The sequence below is a fragment of the Taurulus bubalis genome (assembly GCF_910589615.1).
Source record: "Taurulus bubalis genome assembly, chromosome: 20".
NCBI lineage: Eukaryota > Metazoa > Chordata > Actinopteri > Perciformes > Cottidae > Taurulus > Taurulus bubalis.
In genome coordinates, this window is record NC_136608.1 from 10,354,141 (window position 1) to 10,376,594 (window position 22,454).

The window sequence follows — 22,454 nt, forward strand, 5'->3', positions numbered from 1 at the left end:
CTCTCAAACTGACACCGTTCTCCCATTTTATCCTCTTTCTATTTTTAACCTCCCTCTCTCTCACACTTCACATACATCTTATCTGTTACCTGATTTTCCCTTCCATTTGGAGCCATTCTCGCTGCAGTATTTGTTACCAATCATCCCTCCAACTCGCCTACCAACCACCTACTGCTGCTCTTGGCTGCTGCTCAATTTACCATTATATTGGCTGAGAGAAACCGATTTAGTAATCTCTGTAGTATGGAACATATCATTTAAGCTGTTACAAGATGTTTGCGGTGTACGGTCAGTAAGTATTTGTAAAACTGGATCGAATTTTTCAGGGATTTGCTGTATGTATAGTGTCAATTGGACCAATATTCATAATAATGAGAAGAAGTTGTAGTATTAGGTAGTGCCCAGCTCTTGTTTTGTCTGTATCTTTCTCCAAAAAACCAGGACCCCCAACACAGATCCCTTCACCCTCGTCTGGTCTACTGCTCCTCTGATGTTCCCTTCATCCTCCCAGTCCCAAAGAAACAGCCAGTATTGGAGAGCTTGGGGGAAATAAAAGAAACTTAATGGATAAACACAAAGAGATATAATTTATATGGTCAATGCCTCGCTCGCGTTTTGTTGCAGAGAGTATGCTGAGGAAATAAAACACTCTCCTGAGGCTGGTGTCCCTTCAGACTCTTTCGGGATGTTTAACAGGAAACCATTTAGATTGACTAAATAATCATTCATGGATGACTGGACATTCCAAATGCATTACAATACATACGATTAGATATTTGGAAACTATTTCAGAAAACCCTGTCTCCTGTCAAGGACTACAAAACGTCATCTAAGGACTAAAAACGTCAGACTCCAGCACTTTATTTCCCTTATCAGATCCCCTCTGGCCTCCCTCTCCTCTCTTTCTCTCTAAAATGGACGATTTGCCCAGAGGGATTAGAACGTACAAGGGATTAAACAAAAAGACGCTGCTATTTTCCCTCCTTCTCCCCATCCCTTTATCTCTCCTCCCACCTGACCATCCAGTGCTATTTCTGGAAAGTATTTCACACTTTTTTAAAAGACTCCCACCTCCTTTCATCTATTCCTTCTCCCCTATTGTTGTCCTTATGTTTTTCCTCAAAGGTCAGCAATATGCAATGGCTGCTGTGTCACCATAACATGAAAATGATGTCATCGCCAAAGAGTCCGTCGGTTATAAACTTAGTAATCATCACATATTTGAGAGGAGTCTGTTTGATTGTCACTCCCTCATTCACAAAAAAGGTTAGTTAGTTTGCTTTGCATGGTGTTTGCTTCAGTATCCTCATTCATGCACAAATATATATGTGTGTATATATATATATATATATATATATATATATATATATATCTATATATATATATATATATATATATATATATATGTAAACACTGATAAACAGTTTCAAGAATCTGGCTTTCATTGCATATTGCTCCCCTACAGAAGAACTATTGTCCCCTCTCAATTTATAATTGGCTGGAAATAAACCTATATTTATAGTGTGTTATCTTATACATGGGTATGATGCAGATACATATTATTATATTAGTGGTGTGTTGGCCCATCGATTCTCAAGATGTTTTTGACGTAACTGTTTACGGTTTTCTGTATCGATTCATGATGTATGTCTTTTGTTGTGTTAATGCCTTCTCTGTTTAGTTTTAGTTTTAAATATCTGTGTAATGTTTGTTCATTTGTTGTGTTTATTGATTTGTGTTCAGTAACCTGTAAAGTTTCTGCAAGAGGCATAGAAAGAGTTTGGCTATTGAGAGTGAAAACGTCTTCATACCGCCTCGTTTATGAAATTCATCAGGGAGTCCTTTATGAGACAGATAACCTTATTTTTTCAAGTCGATTTCCAATTTATTCTCCAACACACTTAATCTCCAACAAATAATATTTAATAATGCAACTACTTTAAAATAACATTCAGAATTAGCATCAGGCTGAACATTTGCATCGACAAGATGCTGGACTACAACATTTTTCAATTGTCTTTTTTTATTTTATTTCTACAACAACCCAACATGATAAGTAATTTAGTCATGCTGCCATTGTGATATGACAACTGGAAAAAGCGTTATGTTCCTGGTTAAATATTAAAACTGTCAAGTCAAATGCCTTATGAGATGGGACATGAGATCGAAGAAACCCATATTGAAGACAAACCCCGACTACATCTATAAACATTACAACACGTCTTGCAGCTGCATATGAAAATATTTGTTGGAGACTGAGCTGGTCTGAAGTCCAGATGCACATAAACCTGGAGAATTATTTGATCCTGAATTGCTAATGAAGTCTGAACGCACTTTCGCAACAATGGTCACCTCCCTGATGTAAAGAGATGATGAAAAGACGCTCAGGTAAAATTAATTTAGCTGGAGATTTTAATTAATAATCGGCATCTGCAGGAAAATGTAGTGAAGGGATTTCAAAGTGTAAATATAGCCATGAATCACAGAGACTCTGGGGCAGTGACTGAAGGAAAAGGAAATGGCTAAACTCTGTCTATGAATGTAGAACCATTGTCCTCTCACCCCTGGTCTGCAGGTCTTGTGCTGTTGGTAGCTAAGTACCTTAGCTAGCAGAAACCTGTTCCTATAGCCTGTGTGTGTCAAGAAGAATAAATTATAGTTTGTTATGTAAAACTGCAGCAGCCATGATAACTTAGGGCCTCAAAGACTACGGTGTATTGCCCGGAAATCTATGGTGTGTTGTGTTACTAATAATGATTGTGATTACGACAGTGACGATATGATGGTTTCCCGGTCAATATGCATTGTTTGAATAAAAACATATCACACTAGTCAAATGTATATCCAGACCAATATCCAGTCAAATGTATATGCAGACCCCTGACAAGCAACTAGCTATTCTTTCAATAGTATCGTTAGCACAAAATAAAGCAGATATTAAGAAAGAATGTGTAGATACAAAAGATACCTTTACTGACCAAGTCATGCATATTTTATATTAATTATAGTAGCCTAACATTATTTGTGAATATTATTTGTCAAATAATGTCATTAATTGGGGTCTTTCTCCTCCAAAGTGGAGACAAGGAAAGTATTTACAGTGCACAAATATTATTTTTATTCTATTTTTGGGTAAAAGAGAAAAAATATGACGTTAGGTGCTGAGGTGAATTAAATACACAGCGCCAAATTAAAGCATAAATCAGTCATGATAGCGGCTCCTCTGTATACTGTACCTAATCTCATTTTCTCTGTCTTTTGCCCTCTAACTCCTCTCACCTTTCTCTATTTCTCATCTTCTTTCTCCTTCCCCTCTCACTTATCTTGTCTTAATTTATCTTTGTCGCCTATTCTCCCATCATTTTTATAGTCCTTTCACCTTTTTTTTCTCTCTTCTCTGCCCTCTTTATCCTTTGCTCTGTCTAGTCTATTGTGTCTCCCCCCCCATCCTTTTCTCCCTCATTTTTATCCTTATTCGCCACTTCTTCTCCTCCTCCTCCTCCATGTCAAATATTTCTCTCGATCCTTTATTCTTTCCCTGCTCACTCTCTTTTCTATTTTACCGACTTATCTCTCTTTCTCCCTCTCTTTCTTACAGCCTGCTTCTCTGTCAATAGGAGCGTATTAGGTTTATTTACATACAGCCTGTCACTTCTGCAGAAGAGATGTACTAATCCATCGCTGAGCCTTCGAGGAGTATAAACACAGTGTTTTTGTAGTCACTGTTGACTGATTTTGGATCAGCCTCTGAAATACCAAATCCTTGGCCTCCATCACCTGCCACCAAATCCTTTTGAAAGCAGACACAAAGTGCACAGACCGGATTCTGTTCAGATAAACACTGACACTCAGTGGTCACACATGGTATCACAACCTTTTTAGACTATGAAGCTACTGCCTTTACAGTGGTCCATATTTGCTTGTAACAGCGATGTTTATACGTGTGTTTTTGTGTTTGTGTTCAGTATTTACAGAGCATTTCCTGATTTTACAGTAAAGATCTCATGCCAAAGGTGTGTTTTTATCCCTGTGACGAGGCATGCTTTTGAGTAGCGTGGCCCTCGATGAGGAAAGCCACCCTTGCCTACGCGGACGCAGCGAGACACACGATGAAAAGAGGAAGTGAGCGGAGAAAGGAATAAGCGAAGAAAGAAAGACAAGACATGGAAAAGAGAGTGCCAAGGCGAAAAGAGACAAGGAGAAAAAAGCACAGGGAAGGGAGACCGGTCTGACAGCTCAGCAAGAGAGAAGCTAAGAAAAGAGAGATGTGTGTGAGGGTTTAACAGGGAAAGGAAGAGTGTCAAAGGGTGAGACACAATGACATGTGTGTACATGAGTGTGTACTTTGTGTGAGAGTATTAAAGAAAGTGAGAGAGAGCAAGTCCATGAAACATTGATACTGTCTTTCTCGCTGTGTTCTTGTTGATGTGAAGCAGCTGGTAGAACATCCAGTGAATAAAAACAAACTATGACCTCCATCATAAGACAATCTATCATCAACATACACAAAAAATAGTTCACCTTCAATAAATACAACTAATCAGAAATCTTCTTGACAGTATTCTTAATACTGTGCACTTACCTTCATGTAAATGCTGTATTGTATGTAGATGTATTAGTTATTTCTGTCTGCTCTACGTCACTGATAATTTACAATAAGTACAGTAGGCCATGGCAGCGCTCTGGATTCAAACTACTGTGACGTCAAACAAGCAGAGGGAGATGGAATAAAGCAACACGGAGAAGAGAAAAAAGAGAAAAACATCAAGAATGAGAGGCAGAGAGATTAAGAGAGACAGAAAAACATCTATTTTGAACTCTTGCTCTCACTTCTCCCTGCTCTTTCTGATCTCCAGTTCCAAGTAAAACACAATTTTCACACCTGAGACAATTTCCATGAAAGCTGTGAAATACAGATAAGCGCTTGTGTTTGTGTGTGAGTGTGTTTAAATTCGTATGGAGTGTTTTTCTGTCTGTCTGTCAGCATAATAAGTTACCAAATGCATACACGCACACACACACACCACACACCACACGCACACACACACACACACACACACACACACACACACACACACACACACACACACATACGCTCTGAGGATGCAGCTCCAGAGAGTGTTACTCGAATAATTACGACTAAGGAGCGTGTCAGACACAGATGGGTTTACCGGGACAGAATCCACAGAAACACAAACACCAACAAGCAGTGAAAAAATAGACAAAATGTTTCTGTGTAAAATAAACACTCAAGCACAGACACGCTCGGATACAGCTCCATAAACCTTTTTCCTTCTGGACCCATCTGAAACATCTTTAAGAAAAGACACCACACCTCAGTGAAATTAGGGATTAGGAGCTACTGAAGGAAACAATACTCTACAAGCCTCCCAGGTACGTGATAACAATTAGAGTTGCACTGGTACATCAGCAGGCCGATATTATTGGGTAAATGATGAGATATGAGTAAATGCCAAACTGTGAATGAAACAAGCCACGCTCTGTTTGTTATCTGTTAGAACAAAACCAAGACCAAAGACCATCCATCACTGCATTCAACAGCCAATAAGCACGGCACTGACAAATCAGCTCATCAATACTAACATGCTGATTGGAAAGCGATGCTACAAGCAATCCCCATCCAGTCAGCAAGTTCATTGTCACTCACTCAGCAGCCAGTTTGACCATGTAAAACGGCAAAAGACGGACAGGGTGAAGAGAGAAAGATCTCCGAATGAAGAGGCAGAAGATGCTTTAAGCATGAACGGGCAGGACGCTTTGCAAGAGAAAACAAAAGTTCAGAAAGAGAGAAAATTGCAGGCGCATGTGTGGCAAAGAGGAGATGCAAAATGTGTGTAAAAGACAGAAAAAGAGAATGTGTATCGAAAACAAATATTGTCATCCTACCTCCTGCGATGGCAGTTTTTTTTCCCACCGTTACAGTGACAGCAGTGGTGGCGATGACTATCCTTCCTGCTGGTGGAGCAACGCACGCAATTAGCAAGATTTACAGAACGTCATCAATACATGCATGTGGAAAGAAGGGTGCATGCACATCCTAAACGGATACAAATTCCTTCCAAACATGTGCACGTGCACGAGTATATGCATGCACAGGAGCTGAAAAGGAATATGTCCCCAAAAAGATGTATTTTCTCATGTAATGAATATATGATTCGTAACATTTACTGTTATGGTTACAGCTGAATTGTGAGTACAAATATGCTAAATTGTGTTGGGAAATATGTGGGTGACAGATTGAGTTGGACTCAGTAGGTAATATTTAATAAAGTCATGCATTCATCTGCTGTGTGTCTATTCACAGCCGTCATGCCAGCTGATGCCGACTGTCAGGCAGAATCCAGACAGATTAACGTTTTAAATACCACAGATGATACACTCATATCAAAGGTAATCTATGTGTGTGTGTGTGTACTGTGTCTTTCCCTATGTTTATATTTCTGTTTATATTTATATGATATAAAATGCCTTAATGATAATCCCACATTCTGGACATTTTGCAATTTGGATGAAAATGGGATTTCTTTGTTGTTGTTTTTTTTACCATTGAATATTGTAGCATTATGTCGTAACAGAATGACAGAGGGAATATAGTCACAAAAAAACATCCCAAAAAGCATTCATCAAAGACAGAGAGCTATCGACTCGGGCGAATGAAAATGTAGCAGAAAGCGTATCGTTTTCCTGAGAGAGGAGAGGAGGTTCCCATACTTTAATTGCATGCTCATTCCTCAAGAGATAAAGACAGAGGGAGGAGAAGGAAAGAGACAGAAGAAAAAAAGAGAAACAGAGCAACAACAAAAAAAGAGAAAAGAAAACAGAGAATGGTGTAGAAACGGAAAACAGAGACCACAGCATGTGTCATGCTTTTCATTTAGGGGTGAGGACGAAGAGAACTAGGATGAATGAAACGAGGAGGCATGCCAAGTATAAGTCAAAGTTTTCCTCTACCCTCCTCCTCTTCCGCCTCCATTCGTTTTCTCCCTCCCTCCTCCGCTTCAAGCTCCACCTCCTTTGCACTCAAGGTGTCGCTATAGTCAGGCTCATAGTCCCTGAATGTATCTGAACACAACAAACTATATCTAACATCAACCTAAAACAAGACAATTTGTGTTAATTTGTACTTTAATGCCAAGGTTTAAAATGATGGCGGTGTTATGTTATATATAAATGTGTCATTATATTAATGTCACATGGAACATTTATTGGAATCTTAATATAAGACATAAAAATGTAACTTCACACTTTCTAAAGTGTGAACATCTTCTGCTATCAGTATCTTTGAAAATTCTCTGTAAATTCAGGAACAGAAGAGTAGCTGCTGTACGTGAGGTTTTCATGCTGGGTGAAATAATAATCAGCCTAAAAATAACTCAAACTACATTCAATTTGAACCTTTGAGTGAGTCAGTAAGTGTATTCTGTCATGAGCAAGGGCAGCATTATCAGCCTCATACTTGCTGAATATTTGAACAAAATCACATTTAAGTCTGCACTATTCAGCAAAGATTCAATTTAAATTCCTGTCCTTTGTTGCTGCCTCAAGCAGTTCTTTAAAAGCACTTTAAAAATGCATTTCATTCAAGCAGAGGTCAATAAGAAAATGAAATGCAGAGGTGCAAGCTCAAAATACCCTCTTTTTAGTGGCTTTCATTTCTAGACTACATATACAGATTGAGTTAAGTGTAAATATGATGAGTGTAGCTGTGGATTTTCCTTTAAAAAAAAAAGCAAATTCCCAGAATATGAACGACAGAATAAACCAAAATAGAACAGCCATCAAGACTAAACACTTCATGGTCGATGGGCTACTTTTTTTCAAACTTTCCAAACCTGTGTTGGATACAAACTTCATGAATACACAACAAAGTAAACACAGAGGAGTAATTGCAGCCTGCCGGCCAGATACATAAGCCTGTCACTGAGGGATACTTGGCTCAACCTGCTGAGCTTGGCGGAGAAAATTAGAAATAAAAAAAGCACAGAAAGTGTGTTGTCGGTCCATGTGTGTGTGTGTGTGTGTACGTGTTTGCTCAGTAAAAGTATCTCCACTACCTTTAGTCTCCTGTCTGGGCGTGTAGTAGAGAAACTCTCCAGCTGGGTAGTCGGACGCTCTGCGGTACCACACTGGGAAATGGTCCAACGTGAACATATTCTCCTTGTCTACGGAGGTCAGGAAAGACCTGGGGAGAGGTACTAAAATAAGCTTAAAGAAAAACATAGTCTCTGCTGACTAATTATGATGACAAAAGAAAAGATTGAAAAGGAGGATAGGATAAAAAGAACAGAAATATGTGAGCATAGTTGAGGAAAGAAAAAAGAGGAGAGCATCATTTTGCACTCATTACCTGCTGCACTTTTATGGATCGCCAGAGGGTGAACTCTCATCTTACTGTCATCAAAACTGCAATTCAGATCTTTAACTACTATGACTATCATATACACCGTTTTAAACTATGCAACCTCAGTATTAAACCTTTTGGTTGTGAACTCATTGGGTGTGATGATATCAAATGGACGTTTTTCTGACTCACTTGGCAACTCTTTTCTCAATACCAGCGTATCTCTGGAACCTCATCAGGCCGGAACGGGTCCCCAAGAATGCAGTTTCTACCCCGTCATCCATACTGAAAGAGAGAAAGAAAAAAAGAAAAAGGTGGAGCAGATAGAGGGGTAAATATTTGTAAAATATTAGTATAATAAAGTGAGTGATCATGTAAAAAGTCTGTGTCTTTATTCAAAATGCATGTGTGTTAATATTAACCCAGAAGTGTTGAGCATGAGAGCGGTCCAGTAGGCTTCCATAGGAGCTGTGACCACAGCATCAAATAAAGTTTGTTGCAACAACTGCACATCACCTGTCGAGAGAAATTAAACAAAAGAGAAAATACTAATGACACAAAGGACTGAGGCCAAAACTGAGGAAGACAGAAGACAGAAAACAAATATGTCGCACTGGATGAGGCCAACAGCTTTGAAGATTACAATCACAGTGTATCCCAATGTTATTGTTCCTGAATCTGCAGTTTGTGTACAGACAAATAATTGCATTTAACCACACTATTTGGACTTTTGCAACTTTCATGAATACACTGTACACCCCAAAAATCATTTGGACAATATTCCTGATGTGATTAATTTCCCAAAAGATGAGAAACTCATATGGATGTAGTGTATAAGTAAACTTCATGCTGTGTGAGTGTGTTTTTTCCTCTTCCGAATTGTAGAGTCGAAGTGTGTTTTATTTGTACTAAATAAAAAAATAATGTGCTGAAATTAAAGAGTTCACTTACACTCCAGATCTGGTTCTTTGCCAGTGAGGTATCGCACCACAGCCTGCAACTGGGTCAGCTTACGATGGGCCGGGTCAATATCTGTCTCACAGTACGTCCTACAAGCACACACATGACAAAAATGTACTGTAGTCATACTGTCATGAAGAGTTACAACCACTTAAACTGGTTGGATCCCATAATATCTACGCTCTGCTCGTTATGCAGTACTCACCATTCACTGGCTATGGTCAGGTCTGGAGCCAGTAAGTCATGGAGACCTGAAGAAAAAAAGACACAGAGAGTAAGAACAAAATACAAAATACAGAGAAGCTAACACAGAAAAGAAAGACTTACCCTCCTCAACAGAGACGTTTCCAATGAAGATGTACTGTCCATATCCTCTAGTCAGCACTATACCCAGACTGTCAAATACAGAGAAGTTAGTGTTATTGGCAGAATGAATCATGTTCATAATAACTGTTATTTTCTCTAAAACGCATTTGTTGCCACAGAACATCAGTATTATTGTTATTTGAATTATTTAATACGGGTAGACAGGTGTTGCTTTGCTGGATATTGCGGGTATCTCAAGACCTGACACTTTAAGTAATCCTATTAAAGCAATCAGACAAACCTGAATGGTGTCTCGTTGATGACGGTGTAGAAGTAATCATTCTTCAGGAACATCACTCTTCTCTGTGAGAGACAAAGAGTGGTAAAAGAGTGCATACAAATAACAGTGAATGCAGAGAGGGAGAAAGACAGCATGTACTTAAAAGACAAGAAATACAAGAGTAAAACGTGTCACCTTAAAGGGGACAAAACTTGAATAATACAAAAAAAGAAAGAAAATGAATCCCTAAAAGGTGAAAGAGAGGCTCCTCTTGATACACACAGGCACACTCACAAGAACAAATGTACTCACTCCTTTATCTAAAGACGCTCTCACGTCTAACACCATTGTCCCGGTTTCTCCTTTAACCATGGCGGTCCTCAGCTGAAGCATAAACATTGCATACTTAGCTTAACTTGTTTCAACTTTTCTGATTGAACAACACAACTCACACAGATATACAGGACAGCTGAAACAGAGAATCGAAAAAAGACAGAAATGTGCGTGTGAATGCGTGTTGCTCACTTTCTCCTCAGTGTCTTCCCATTCCACCTCTGCCAGATCAACACTGTTATAGTTGGGTTTTGGCTTTATCACCTTCCCCTCTTTATACTGTCACAAACACACAAACAAAAAACACCTAAATACTGTAGAAACCTATCCCATGTTATCATGCTTGGTAAATTGCAATAAATCTGTCATGCAGGGTTATAAGATTTCTGCAGTTTCTCAGGTGCATTCATTTCCTTCACAATACGATATTTGTCTGTACCAGAGGTCGCAGGTCAGGGTGAGATAAGATGTAGCCGTTGTTGGTGATGAGGTAAGCGTAACCATGGACACCCAGCTGAAGGGAGAGAAAGACCAACAACACAGATTATTAACATGTAATAATTAACACGATATTATGACTGCAATGTCACAGAAGAATCGATCCAGAGTGTGTACACAGTATTTCATCCTTGTTTGTGACACATATATTGTGGATAGTTTACCTTGTATCTTGGAGCTAATCTCATCAATTCTTTCAAGGCCACATCAGTTCCTACTACTCCCAGCAGAATCCCATGTGACAACTACAGGAGACACACAGCCGGTTCATACATGCACAATTTCAGGTGACATCTGTTGGGGCTAATTGTATTAATAGTGATTAAAAAGTCATACTTACAGTCTCTTTTTTCTTGCTGAACACAGGCATGGCCACAGAGGTCATGAGGAGCAGGCTTTGGGCCTGACTGTTGAATAGCTGTGGTACACAAATACACACGAACAGCCACAATGAATTACTTTGACTTGTTCTTGTTGACGAGCTTGATTCATTTGCTAAACAATGAGAAAACAACTGTAAATCTAAATTAAGTTTGTGGACCTAATTCCTTTTGCCCAAAGGCAGAAATTAACTGAAACATTAGCGGTTAAATCTGTCGGAACCAAAGGGCAAAACTAAGCTAATGTACGGAGGGAAAGCACTGAGAAACAAATCAAATGTTCCCTCAATATGCTCCTGTAAAATGAGTAGTAGTAAAAATTAAAAGGTTAAATAGTGAAGACAAGTTTTAAAACTAAGCTAGGCTAGCTAACTAGAGGATAAGCTAAGCTAGCATTCTCATGTGAAGCAACGGAGGACAGTTACATTAAAAAGAAACTAATTACTTGACACAGATAGAAACTGTAAAAGCTAAGACAGACATTACAGATACTAAATACTGGATTATATTCATTTCAATAAGGATAACTTGAAGAAAACTAAGTTTAGCGAGGCTACATTAAAGCTCTGTGTATGTTTACCTCTTTTGTAGTTGGTAACTGAAGGTGAAGATGAAGGAAAGACAACAACAAGCATGAAATGGCAATGACCAGATATGACACATATGGCACAGATGAACACAGACACTGAAATAACAGGGGACATATAAAATACAGGGAGATGAGAAGTAGCTAAAGATGCTGTTAAATTTTATTTTTTTATAATGTATATTAATTTCTGCTCGAGCAGGGGCTGGCTTTTTGCTGGCAGTGTTGCTAAATATTTGTTGGAGAATTGTTAATAAAATTACAATGTAGCTAAAAGTGCACCAAGGTGATCCCGTATGAATGTTGGCACATATGTTTGTAAAATTTAAAAGAAAGTCACAGATGTAGCTTCCTGAGCGTTTTCACAGAAAACTAAATGGTACTTTGATAAACCGATGGCAAACTGCGACAACTTCGCAAATTATCTTTAACAATGACAAATGTGTAATTAATGGCACATTTCAAAGGGATTTGTCTTTTGCTGTTAACTATTGCACTTATTAATTAAGGTCCCATGGTAGAAACAATGTCACCACCACAACTTCTGCATGAGAAATTGCAACGACCTATCATTTGTCTCTCGCCAATAATTACAGTAAATATGTTTTTAATATAATATCCCATGAGAGACATCCGAAGGGGATTGACTTTGCCTCTCACTAGAAACTGTATATTGGATCACTACCAACAGTAATAGCACAGATACCCTGAATGAGTCTGACCTTGTGATTACATAAGCCAGATAATATTGAAGCAAGATAATAGTGTGTGTTGCCCAGCAAACACACGGAAGAAGCAGACTGACCACACTGTCCATGTAGGCCTCAGTCCAGATGATGTCGTGATCGTGGTTGATGACCATTGGTCGGCTGAGAACATGCAGGTACTCCATAACGTTTTCCTGGACGTCAGCCAGTGTGGAGACGTGTGTGTAGTAACCTGCAGGACACAAAAATACATGTACACACATACAATACATCACATAACTCAGATGGAAAAACTAGGATCCCTACATCTTAGCAAAGAAATTCATATTATTATTTTTATCTTTCGGCTTCTCGCCTTTGGGTATTAATCATTTAGAGCAACAAACTCATTGATCCGACTTCAGAAAACATTGTAGTCTCAAAAAAACATTGAGCTGTTTTAAATGGAAGAAAAAAAACGCTTGAATCTCCCATCAATACAAATGTGCTTTTGACATTTTTTTTAAGCTTGGCTTAGTCTAAGGTTTATGGCATTTCTACAACTGAGAGACAATGACGTCAATGGGATACCTGCAGTGAAGCTGTTCAGTGACAACAGGCTCCTGAAGCACTGCCTGGTATGAATGTGTGCAACCGTTTTCCCCTTTTGTAATGTCTCCACAATAGTGTCGCTGTGGATATAATTCATTAGACCTGCTCACTCAACTAAAACTGTACGCAGGCTTTTGCAGTAGTGTAACGATAAGCATGTCTATTTATGACAGACATTTTGTTGTTGGCAGAGGCAACTGCCAGTGTACGCAACAGAAGGGAGTGCACCTGTTACCTATTACACACAGTCACACGCGCACATATGATATTTTTTGGCCAGGGTTGTCTTTATGGTGTATCTGTGCTGATAATCAGGTATTTAGTCAGAGATTATTGATGTGCACAAAGCAGGATGAGGTGATTATTTTCAGGTCTGAGCTGCTGCATGACCCCATGTAATTCACAAGAGGGCAGCACCTGATACCCAGTCCCACACAGCACCACCTGAGAACAACACAGAAAGCCAACAGACCTCCTATAACATGAAGAGTCACTGTTTTATTTCATACTAAGCAATTCATTGCAGTGTTTTTCAAATATAGAACTCTATTCCTTGTTGCTGAAATTACCCAAACTTTTTGTGTCAGAACCATGGATTCAACCGGACAATTTACATCACAAAGCAGGTTATTGACTGATTGACCCTCATTTTACCCTTGTTGTTGCAGGCAATCCATTTAACATTTTCAGCAAATGTCATCTCCCGTCCAATCAGATAGGTGAAAACTCGAACCTGGGAAGACAATAAAGTAAATAGTGAGCTGGGATAAACTGCATTTATGTATTACTCCAAACTGCTTTAAATAAATACTGTCAGTGGTTTGTGTTTGTGTGCTGACAGTGCATTACACTGGTGCTTGTCGTTGATTAGTTGGTTATTCTTGTGTGCGTGTTTGTGGCTCATACCCGTCGTTCTGGCCAGTTGAACTCTTCAAAAACACTCTGGAAGTCCTCCATGGCTCCGTCTGTTATCAGCATGATGGCCTGGTTACACAGGCTGCCCTGGCCCAGCGCTGCAGCCTAAACACACACACACACACTTTACGAGCCCGTGAATTGTGCAGTGCAGATATAGAAACTCAAAAGATTGTAAACTGGAATTTTTGTTGCTATAAAGCTGTGTACTGTGATCTAGTAGTTGTTGTGATTGTTGGGAAGGGGCACAAACCTCATTGAGGATCTTGAAAGACTCCTTCATTGCATTTTTTACTTTGCCCTCTCCTTTGACATGAAGCTCATCAACCAATAACTTGAAATGCTGCGAGATAGACACACAACATATAAACACAGAAATTGTCACTTAGCCATGGATGTTATCATTTTGGTAAATGCTGGTCACCGTAGAAAAAAATAGGAGAGAGAGATCATGAGGGAGTGAGTAAAAGAGTACAGAGAAAGGATTATCCCCGGCTCACTGGCACACTGACCAATTATGGCAAAATCCCTAAAACACAGAGAAGTAATAAGGATTAATCAACACTTGCATGCATACATAACACACACACACACACACACACACACACACACACACACACACACGCACACGCACACACACACACACACTGTTGTGGAAGCCTTTGTAGGATTGTATATCCTAATTGTAAATTATTGCTGTGATTATTATTGTATACTGTGAATGATACCCAAATGTAACACATATCTTACATAATATATATATTTATTCTATATTTTATTTATTTTACCCCATAAAAGGTATTCTGTAATAATCATCAAATGACCAAGACATGAGACAATTTACTTAAATATGTATAACCCAATAATGTCCTCACTTTGAGACCTTTGTTGAGCCCCTGGTATTCCTTTTCTTTCCCCAATCACTGATTTAAATGCCCGACATTTGACAAAACTAAAAACAAAAACTACTACTACTACTACTACTACTACTACAAAAATACACATTGGGCAGTGGGACAGTTTGGGGAAAACTCATTCTGACTTAATGTGGGAGTAAACACGGTAAATAGTGAGTGGTCCTGTAAATGTGTGTGTACCAACATGAATTTATACATAAGTGTGTCAGCCAACATCTGTAAGCCCATTCTGTTACAGCCTGCCTCTAGGCATTAAACCAATCAAATCTCCTGTTGACAGGTCATGTGACCTACTTAAAACCGTCAGCGGCCTTGTGACCTCACCTGATCTGCGATGATGTGGAGGGGAGTGAAAGTAGGGCATACATCCAACACATAACGCACATTCACACAGAGAGAGCTAGGCAGACTGAGAAGGTGTTGGTATATGAACAGATGAGGGGCGGAAAGAAAACAAAGGAGCAGTGAAACAATCGGATATTAATGTTGTTATACGCCTACTTTTGTGTATTTAAAAAAGAGAGAGTGAGATGTTGAGAATGAAAAGTGCAAAAGCACAAAACTGCCATGGCTTTGTGAAGGAGATGATGAAGAGGAGAATGAAATGAAGACAAAGAAGAAAGCAGAAAGGAGAGGAAGAAATATATGTATTCTTAAAACCCACATGAACATGAACTGTTTCTGAGGGTTTCATCACTAAATCCTCTGACAAACAGGTTACACACATTCACTGTAATGTTTTATCTGTGAAGTGAAGACAGCATAATGCATTTAGAGGATAAGTGAGATAACAGACTACAATTAATAGGTTAGGAGAGTCAAGTGACTCAAGAGTTTAAGTGACTCAATTAGCTGTCTAGCTTGTGTCACCACTATGTTTGTGTGTGTGTGTGTGTGTGTGTGTGTGTGTGTGTGTGTGTGTGTGTGTGTGTGTGTGTGTGTGTGTGTGCGACGTTACCTCTCTGTTATCCAGATCAGCTTGTACTAGTGTTCCTTTGAAGCAGGGTTCAACGTAGCGAACATAATCACTGTACTAGAGAGAAAAAAACAAATATGTTACTCAACATTGAAACAACAAACAGTGATCCAAAAGTCATCATTAACCATGATGACTTTTGGATCAGGTGATGAAAACACTTGACTACCTTCAAAGCAATCCCTTAATCAATCCCTACATATCAAAATATCCCTTAACTACATTACACTTATTTATTTTTGTTATGTTAATAATATGAATGTAATACTACCACTGAATGTTACCACTAGTATGACTCAATTCAAGTTCAAAGTTAAATTACATACATGTGGGATTTATTAAATCCTTTTTATTATAAAATAAAACTCAAGCACTCATTTTACTGCATGGTCAGTTCATTGAAAGAGTCTAGCTAAATTCTGTGTAAAAACAGCTTAAGGGCAACGGATTTGCAGGAGGCATATGATTACACACACAGTAATACCAGGATAAACCATGCTTATTACACCGATTTGTAGTTGTAGTGCTGCACGCAGCCAAAATCCTGCAAAACCTAAACACAAAATGAATTTTGAGGCTTTGATGTTACTGAAAGTAAATGCCTGCTGCAGATTTATGTTTGATGTGTGTATTTGTGCCTGTTTGCATGTGTGTGTCTACTTCTGTGTATTGTTCCTGGTCTCTGTACTGCACATGAGCGTTAGCTTATCTGGGTGTAAATATCAACGTCACGCTCATTGGACACTGACAGCCTCTGGTGAGACTTTGCATGCGTGTGTGTGTGTGTGTTTGTGTTTGTGGGTGTGTGTGTGTGTGTGTGTGTGTGTGTGTGTGTGTGTGTGTGTGTGTGTGTGTGTGTGTGTGTGTGTGTACTTACAGCTATGATGTTAACAAAGTCATTTTCCCCTAGTGTGTCCAGGATTGTATTGATGGTGTGTTTGGCTATGGTCAATCTGAGTCCCTTCATGCTGCCACTGACGTCCACCACAATTACCACATCTTTAGGAGAAGTGGCAGCCTGGATATACCTAGAAAGAGACAGAACATATGTTATCTTAATTGTAACACAAACCAATTAACACTCAGGGAGGAACAGAGACTGTTATTTACCAGTAATCTACAGACAGACAGGCGGAGTTGAAGCCTTATCCTTTTATGTCTGAGTTCCTGGAACTTGATGTACTGTTACCAAACAGTAATCTCTTCTTGTTCTAACCGTTATTCTACTCGATGGATCTTTTACAGGGAAGACGATTTGACATGTACCAGTATGAAGGGCACAGGTGTAGATATCAAAATGAATGATGGGTGTCAGATTCCTGGTGTTATGCATGCAGGCTCATTTCCACGAAGCCACTTGATTCCAACGGAGCCATCGTTAATTTAATTAGGAACACCTGTGCTTATCCTCGTATGACAAGTCAAACCGTCTGCTGCGAATAGGGCCTGTTGTCGAGATGGTCATTAGACTCTACGGGTGCCGATGTATAAGCACGCCTTGTCCCGTTGCTCATGGATGTCTTTCGGGTAACAGGAGTAACAGAGCTACTTTCAATATGTATAAGAAGAGCTTACTATCGCCTCACAACTTTTAACATTTGTATGTTAAATGGGGAAAGACACTGATTCAGGAGGCTGAATAGCTGCTGTAGTCTGAAAGACGACCAAATAGTCGCTGACATGGGCAGACTGGTGGCAGCTTGACATCCTGAAAAAACTACAAGTGATGTAATGCCCTTCTTGTGCTCTTCTCCCTGCTCTCCCTGCGTTTCTGAGCTGATGATTAGTGGGAGGCCCTGCCCTCCATATTTAAGGGAGGCTGGAGGAGAAGGCAGCCTTCTGCAAGTCGTGTAGTTTTCCTTTTCTCTTTGTTTTTGTGTTCATTTCTTTTGAGGATGAAGGTCTGATTGGCTTTGTTTGTAGTTCATTCACTGTTTTGATAGTTTAGGGCCGGAGCTCTGGGTGTTATGGCCCAGTGTTGCTGCTCCAGACACCCGTCATCCTTTTGTTCTTAGTATGCAGGCCACCAGACTCTCATATTTTTGGTTAATTCATGGCATTATTTATAAATAAAACCTTTTTGCCTGATAAACTAACTCTCAGGTATAGTGTTTGGGTGTATCAGCGCCCATCACTGAGGTTTGAGCAGAGTTGTTATGGTTCTTCTGCCATTCATCAGAGAAGCCCTATCCTGCACGTACAAACAAAACAGAGAGCTAAAAAACGTCCTTACCAGTTTCTGTTTCTGCAATCAAAGGTAACAACACCATTTTCATCTGGAATCCACTGGATCCCTGGAGACAGAGAAGAAAAATGGAGATTTAGTAAAGGCAGATGCTCACAAGTGCTGCTTGGCTGCCTGGTTGGGTTGACGGATGGACAAATGAATGAACGGATAGATAGTGACAGATTGTCAAATAATGAGGGATGAGTAAAACAAGCTGTGTCACAAATTCTCTGCTAATTACTCACACACACACACACACAGGAGAGAATAAACCAGCAGCCATATTGTAGGGGAGACTGAGTCATCACGTTTGACAGACAGCTTCCTGCATGGTCAGTTGCTGTGTAAGTATACTGTTTGGCTTGCGTGAGCTGAACATTCATCTGCAGCTCTGCTCATGTTGTCTTACCACTGTGACGAGACAAGAGAAACGTGCAACCGAAGACACTTTGGGAAGCATGCGTATGTACCTGGGTACAACCTGAAGAAGCCTGCAGCACTGCCAAAGTACTGCCAGGTCAGAGTTGGATCTTTCTGGAAGTTATCAATGAACACGTCATTCAGAGCCTCAGACATATAGGCTCCATTCAGAATATCTGGATCTACAGAGAGAGAGAGAGAGAGAGAGAGAGAGAGAATTATGTTGATATTGTACTGCCAATTAGCTTCATGTGCGTGTGTGTGTGTGTGTGTGTGTGTGTGTGTGTGTGTGTGTGTGTTCACACTTCTGTACCTCTGTTGTAAACATTAGTAGGGACTTGTATGTTACTCAGTTGTGTGTTGACTGGCAGCTTATTGAAGTGTTCATTCTTCTCCAGAGCAAATTCTCCTCCCAGCGACACTGTATTCCCATCCTCATCCACCTTGTTGATCAGCATGGAGTTAAAGTATTCAAACTAGGTAGAAGAGTAAAGGATGAGGCAATTATAGATTATTTCATGATGAAATATTGAAGACGTTTGTAAAGATTCTACAGAAGTATATTTGTTTGTGTGGTCGGTCTGTAAAAACCTCAGTGAACTTTGCATAATTGCTATGAATAGAAGTCTTGTATGCTTATGTTCAACACAAACAAATATGTTCCACAAGCAGAACATTTTTAATATAGTTTTTGCTATGATGGTATTAGTACAGTACTGTAGACACAACCAAATAGGGCTACCAATAAATAATAAATAGTATATATTGGAGATATATCAGTGGTTAAATAATTGTCTGTGTTTGACTACGCATACAAAAGATAAGATAAGACATTCCTTTATTATTTCCGCAGTGGGGAAATTGCAGGATTACAGCAGCAGACAGGTAAAGTGCACACAAGAGACACATAGACAATATAAATAAACAGTAAAACAGTAATAAAAACAGTAAAGAATCCACAATAGCAATATGACATATACAGAGAGAATAAAATGTATTTAAAAATATACATTATATAGGCATTGTATATAAAAGTATAGGCTCAAACTTATTGTCACATACCGTTAGTGTTTCATTGTACTCGTGGTAAAGGTCAGCATCCTCTGCTGCTTCTGCCAACCTCTGTGATGAAACACACCAGGTTAAGGATTCACCCGGAGCAAACAAGTAAGAGTAAGCACGCACATCCAAACCAAAGAGGGCAGGTGCTGAGCCGTAAGTGGGCTGATCATGAAATAAACAAATAATTAGCTCGCACACTGCAGCGCGCCAATGTCTACTTATTTTTTTACACCTCTGTGAGGTTTCGAGCAGTTGGAGTAGACATACATGTAAGGGATGTATAAACATACACATAGTGTACATAGTTCTGCATTCATAAAGTACCACATGTAATGGTGTAAGTAATACTCCAGAAAACAAAACAATAAATCTATCCAAAAAATATATACCATCAGGCTTGTAGGCTGTAATCAAGTACGGGAAAATAAAGTGGTGCTTATAAACTCTACTCAGGAGAAACTCTCCCCAGTCCAAGCTTTTACAAACTAAACCTGCAACATTTGTATTTATTTAAAAAAAGCTGGTGTCTGCATACGAGCAGAAATTCTTACCTTTGAGTGTGTGTTTGCTTTTACAGAATGCATCAGTATTACCTTCACAGATTTCATCTTTCTCCCAAGCATCTCCTCCATCTCCTCAGCAAACTTTTTTACGAGCTCCTCTCCGCCCACTTCTTCCATCTTCACCACTGCCTCGATATCCTTGTATTTCTTTTTAAAAACAGACACAGTTGGCTCATTAATAGCAGTGTCAGGTGAGCTCATTAAAAGAATAAAACAAAAGAGTGTCAGGATTATATTATATTGCTCTCATTTGACTACCATCTGATGTATTTTTACATATAAAGGTCTCGTACGTTATCTTGGTCAATAGACAGTGGAAAACCACAGAGACAGACAGAGACACAGATAATCATGGAAGTGAGCCTGGTATTATATAATTATACACATGCACACCACACATTCACAGTACAGATGATCTGACTTCATCCACTCCCCAGACCCCGTCTCTAATCTGCAATATGACAGAGTGACGGCACAAGAAAACCATCCACCGCACACTGCGCCTCCTGACTGACATCTGTGCATGTTCTAATGTATTATTCTGGCTGCTAGTGGCTGGTGGGTTTGTTCACTGAGCTATTGAATTAAAGCAGTTACATAAATGTAATCTAATGGACTTTGTGCCGTTGTTGCCTGTGGACTGAAAGGTTAATTTCCGGCACTGATGATAAAAGCATCATGGTGATGAAAGATGACGTATTTACAGTAAAACGTTTTTTTCCCAGGAGATGGACAGTGGATTTGTTTTCTATTATAGGAAGATAATTACCCTTCCTGAACAATGTGGTGTAGGTTATCAACATTTGTTGAGACAATAGGCTTGTTAATGGGAAATCCCCAAAAAAGGACTCTGTGGAAATGGGAAAGACGCTTTTGGTCGCCTGTTGACGTAAAAAATAACTTCTGACAATTTAGAATAATGCAAACTATATGCCCTTATTTGTCATTCAAAGTAAGCTTTTTACTATTTTCATTTTTTATAGATGATGCTTTTCAATTTCCATTACAGGGGAGAACCAGCCAGACTGAATTAGACAGATAAGAGAGACAAACAGATATGAATGTGATAAGGGATGATAAAGAGCTCTATTAAAGCCTTCTGCAAATAACCAATAAAACCCTTTTCCAACAACATTAAGCTCCAACAATTTCTGTACTATCTTCAAATATAAACTCAAACACTCATTACTTCATTCAGTTTACTCAGGGAAGAAGAAAGAGTCATTAAATGTTCCACAGATAACGAGAAAGCCATCGATTAGACAGAGGTGGGTGATTAATGGCTTTTTGTTGCCAAGCATAAAGTCATGCATGAGGCGCTTTTTACACATGACTGACCAAATAAAAGGATGAAGTGAGCAACTAAGAGACATGCACCTACATTAAATACACTCACTGTATCACTGTATTACTGATAGTGACTACAGCAAATAGCATTATTGCTACTACTGTGACAAATGCAGCTCCTACTACACCGCCATCACTTTACTGTCTCTGGGGATCAAATTAGTCAGTCCTTTAAATCTTGTGTGGTTCTCACTCTGTAAAATTGTTTATACCAACTGAACATTGATGTTATCTGAGTGTAATCCAGAACAAACAACATACTACTACTGCTGTGTTTATTTTGGAAGAAATATGTGGAAGCTGGTTATTTGCACAGCTAGATTGAGGGATGTTTTGTGCTGTAGAACCGAAACATCCGTGGTGAAACACAAATAAAGTCACATATATGCTGTAGAGGGAGATGGTCAGTAGTAGCATGTATCACAGTGTGATGGCAGATGGTGAGTGGGCCTGCTAGGTATTCTACAGGGTGGCATGCTGAGGAAGACCGTACATCCTAATTACTAAAGACACACACACGCACGCACACGCACACACACACGCACACGCACGCACACACAAGCATAACCTCTTTCTTCTTCAGTCTCTAAGGGAAGTCACACAAATATGAATAAAAGTCAAATTCAATGAGCTACAGAATATCGGCATGACATTTAATGTTTCGTACTGTTAAAGCACAATAATGTTTTTTAAAGTCGACATCGTGTGAGTTTATTTATGTGCTTCTGAATTAAGTGTGTCATGACATTGGTCTCTGGGCCATATACAGATGTTGTACAGCAAATGTATGCCAGTCAGCCGTGCTCCCATTGGACGATGGAGCAGAGGGGAGGGGGAGGAGCTACAGAGCCCGCCCATCTCAATCTGATCTGATGATGTCATCTGCTCCATATTTACCATTAAGTACATTTAAGTCTCTGTATTTAAGTCCTTGTCTTTGTATTTTCTAAAGGCCAGCAGCCAAATTGTAAATAAGCAACCTCCCCTATACATTTCTCTGGTATGGCCATATACTGTGTGTGTG

At 39.3% G+C, this 22,454-nt stretch overlaps 1 protein-coding gene across 1 annotated transcript in view; it reads right to left on the minus strand.

Annotated features, from left to right (window-relative positions):
* cacna2d4a (calcium channel, voltage-dependent, alpha 2/delta subunit 4a) overlaps positions 1-22,454 on the minus strand; it is a gene marked incomplete at both ends in the record, with an annotated part of 73,969 nt that overhangs the window by 47,408 nt on the left and 4,107 nt on the right. The window contains 24 exons of the mRNA XM_079236069.1: positions 5,908-5,976; positions 8,076-8,203; positions 8,555-8,647; positions 8,785-8,878; positions 9,314-9,411; positions 9,528-9,573; positions 9,650-9,717; positions 9,930-9,991; positions 10,221-10,292; positions 10,434-10,520; positions 10,681-10,755; positions 10,904-10,984; positions 11,080-11,157; positions 12,511-12,644; positions 13,658-13,736; positions 13,910-14,023; positions 14,172-14,261; positions 15,794-15,868; positions 16,689-16,839; positions 18,045-18,105; positions 18,509-18,640; positions 18,772-18,934; positions 19,521-19,580; positions 20,114-20,230. Of these exons, the coding sequence (XP_079092195.1) occupies positions 5,908-5,976; positions 8,076-8,203; positions 8,555-8,647; positions 8,785-8,878; positions 9,314-9,411; positions 9,528-9,573; positions 9,650-9,717; positions 9,930-9,991; positions 10,221-10,292; positions 10,434-10,520; positions 10,681-10,755; positions 10,904-10,984; positions 11,080-11,157; positions 12,511-12,644; positions 13,658-13,736; positions 13,910-14,023; positions 14,172-14,261; positions 15,794-15,868; positions 16,689-16,839; positions 18,045-18,105; positions 18,509-18,640; positions 18,772-18,934; positions 19,521-19,580; positions 20,114-20,230 (2,227 nt within the window). The remainder of the gene's footprint in view (positions 1-5,907; positions 5,977-8,075; positions 8,204-8,554; positions 8,648-8,784; positions 8,879-9,313; positions 9,412-9,527; positions 9,574-9,649; positions 9,718-9,929; positions 9,992-10,220; positions 10,293-10,433; positions 10,521-10,680; positions 10,756-10,903; positions 10,985-11,079; positions 11,158-12,510; positions 12,645-13,657; positions 13,737-13,909; positions 14,024-14,171; positions 14,262-15,793; positions 15,869-16,688; positions 16,840-18,044; positions 18,106-18,508; positions 18,641-18,771; positions 18,935-19,520; positions 19,581-20,113; positions 20,231-22,454) is intronic.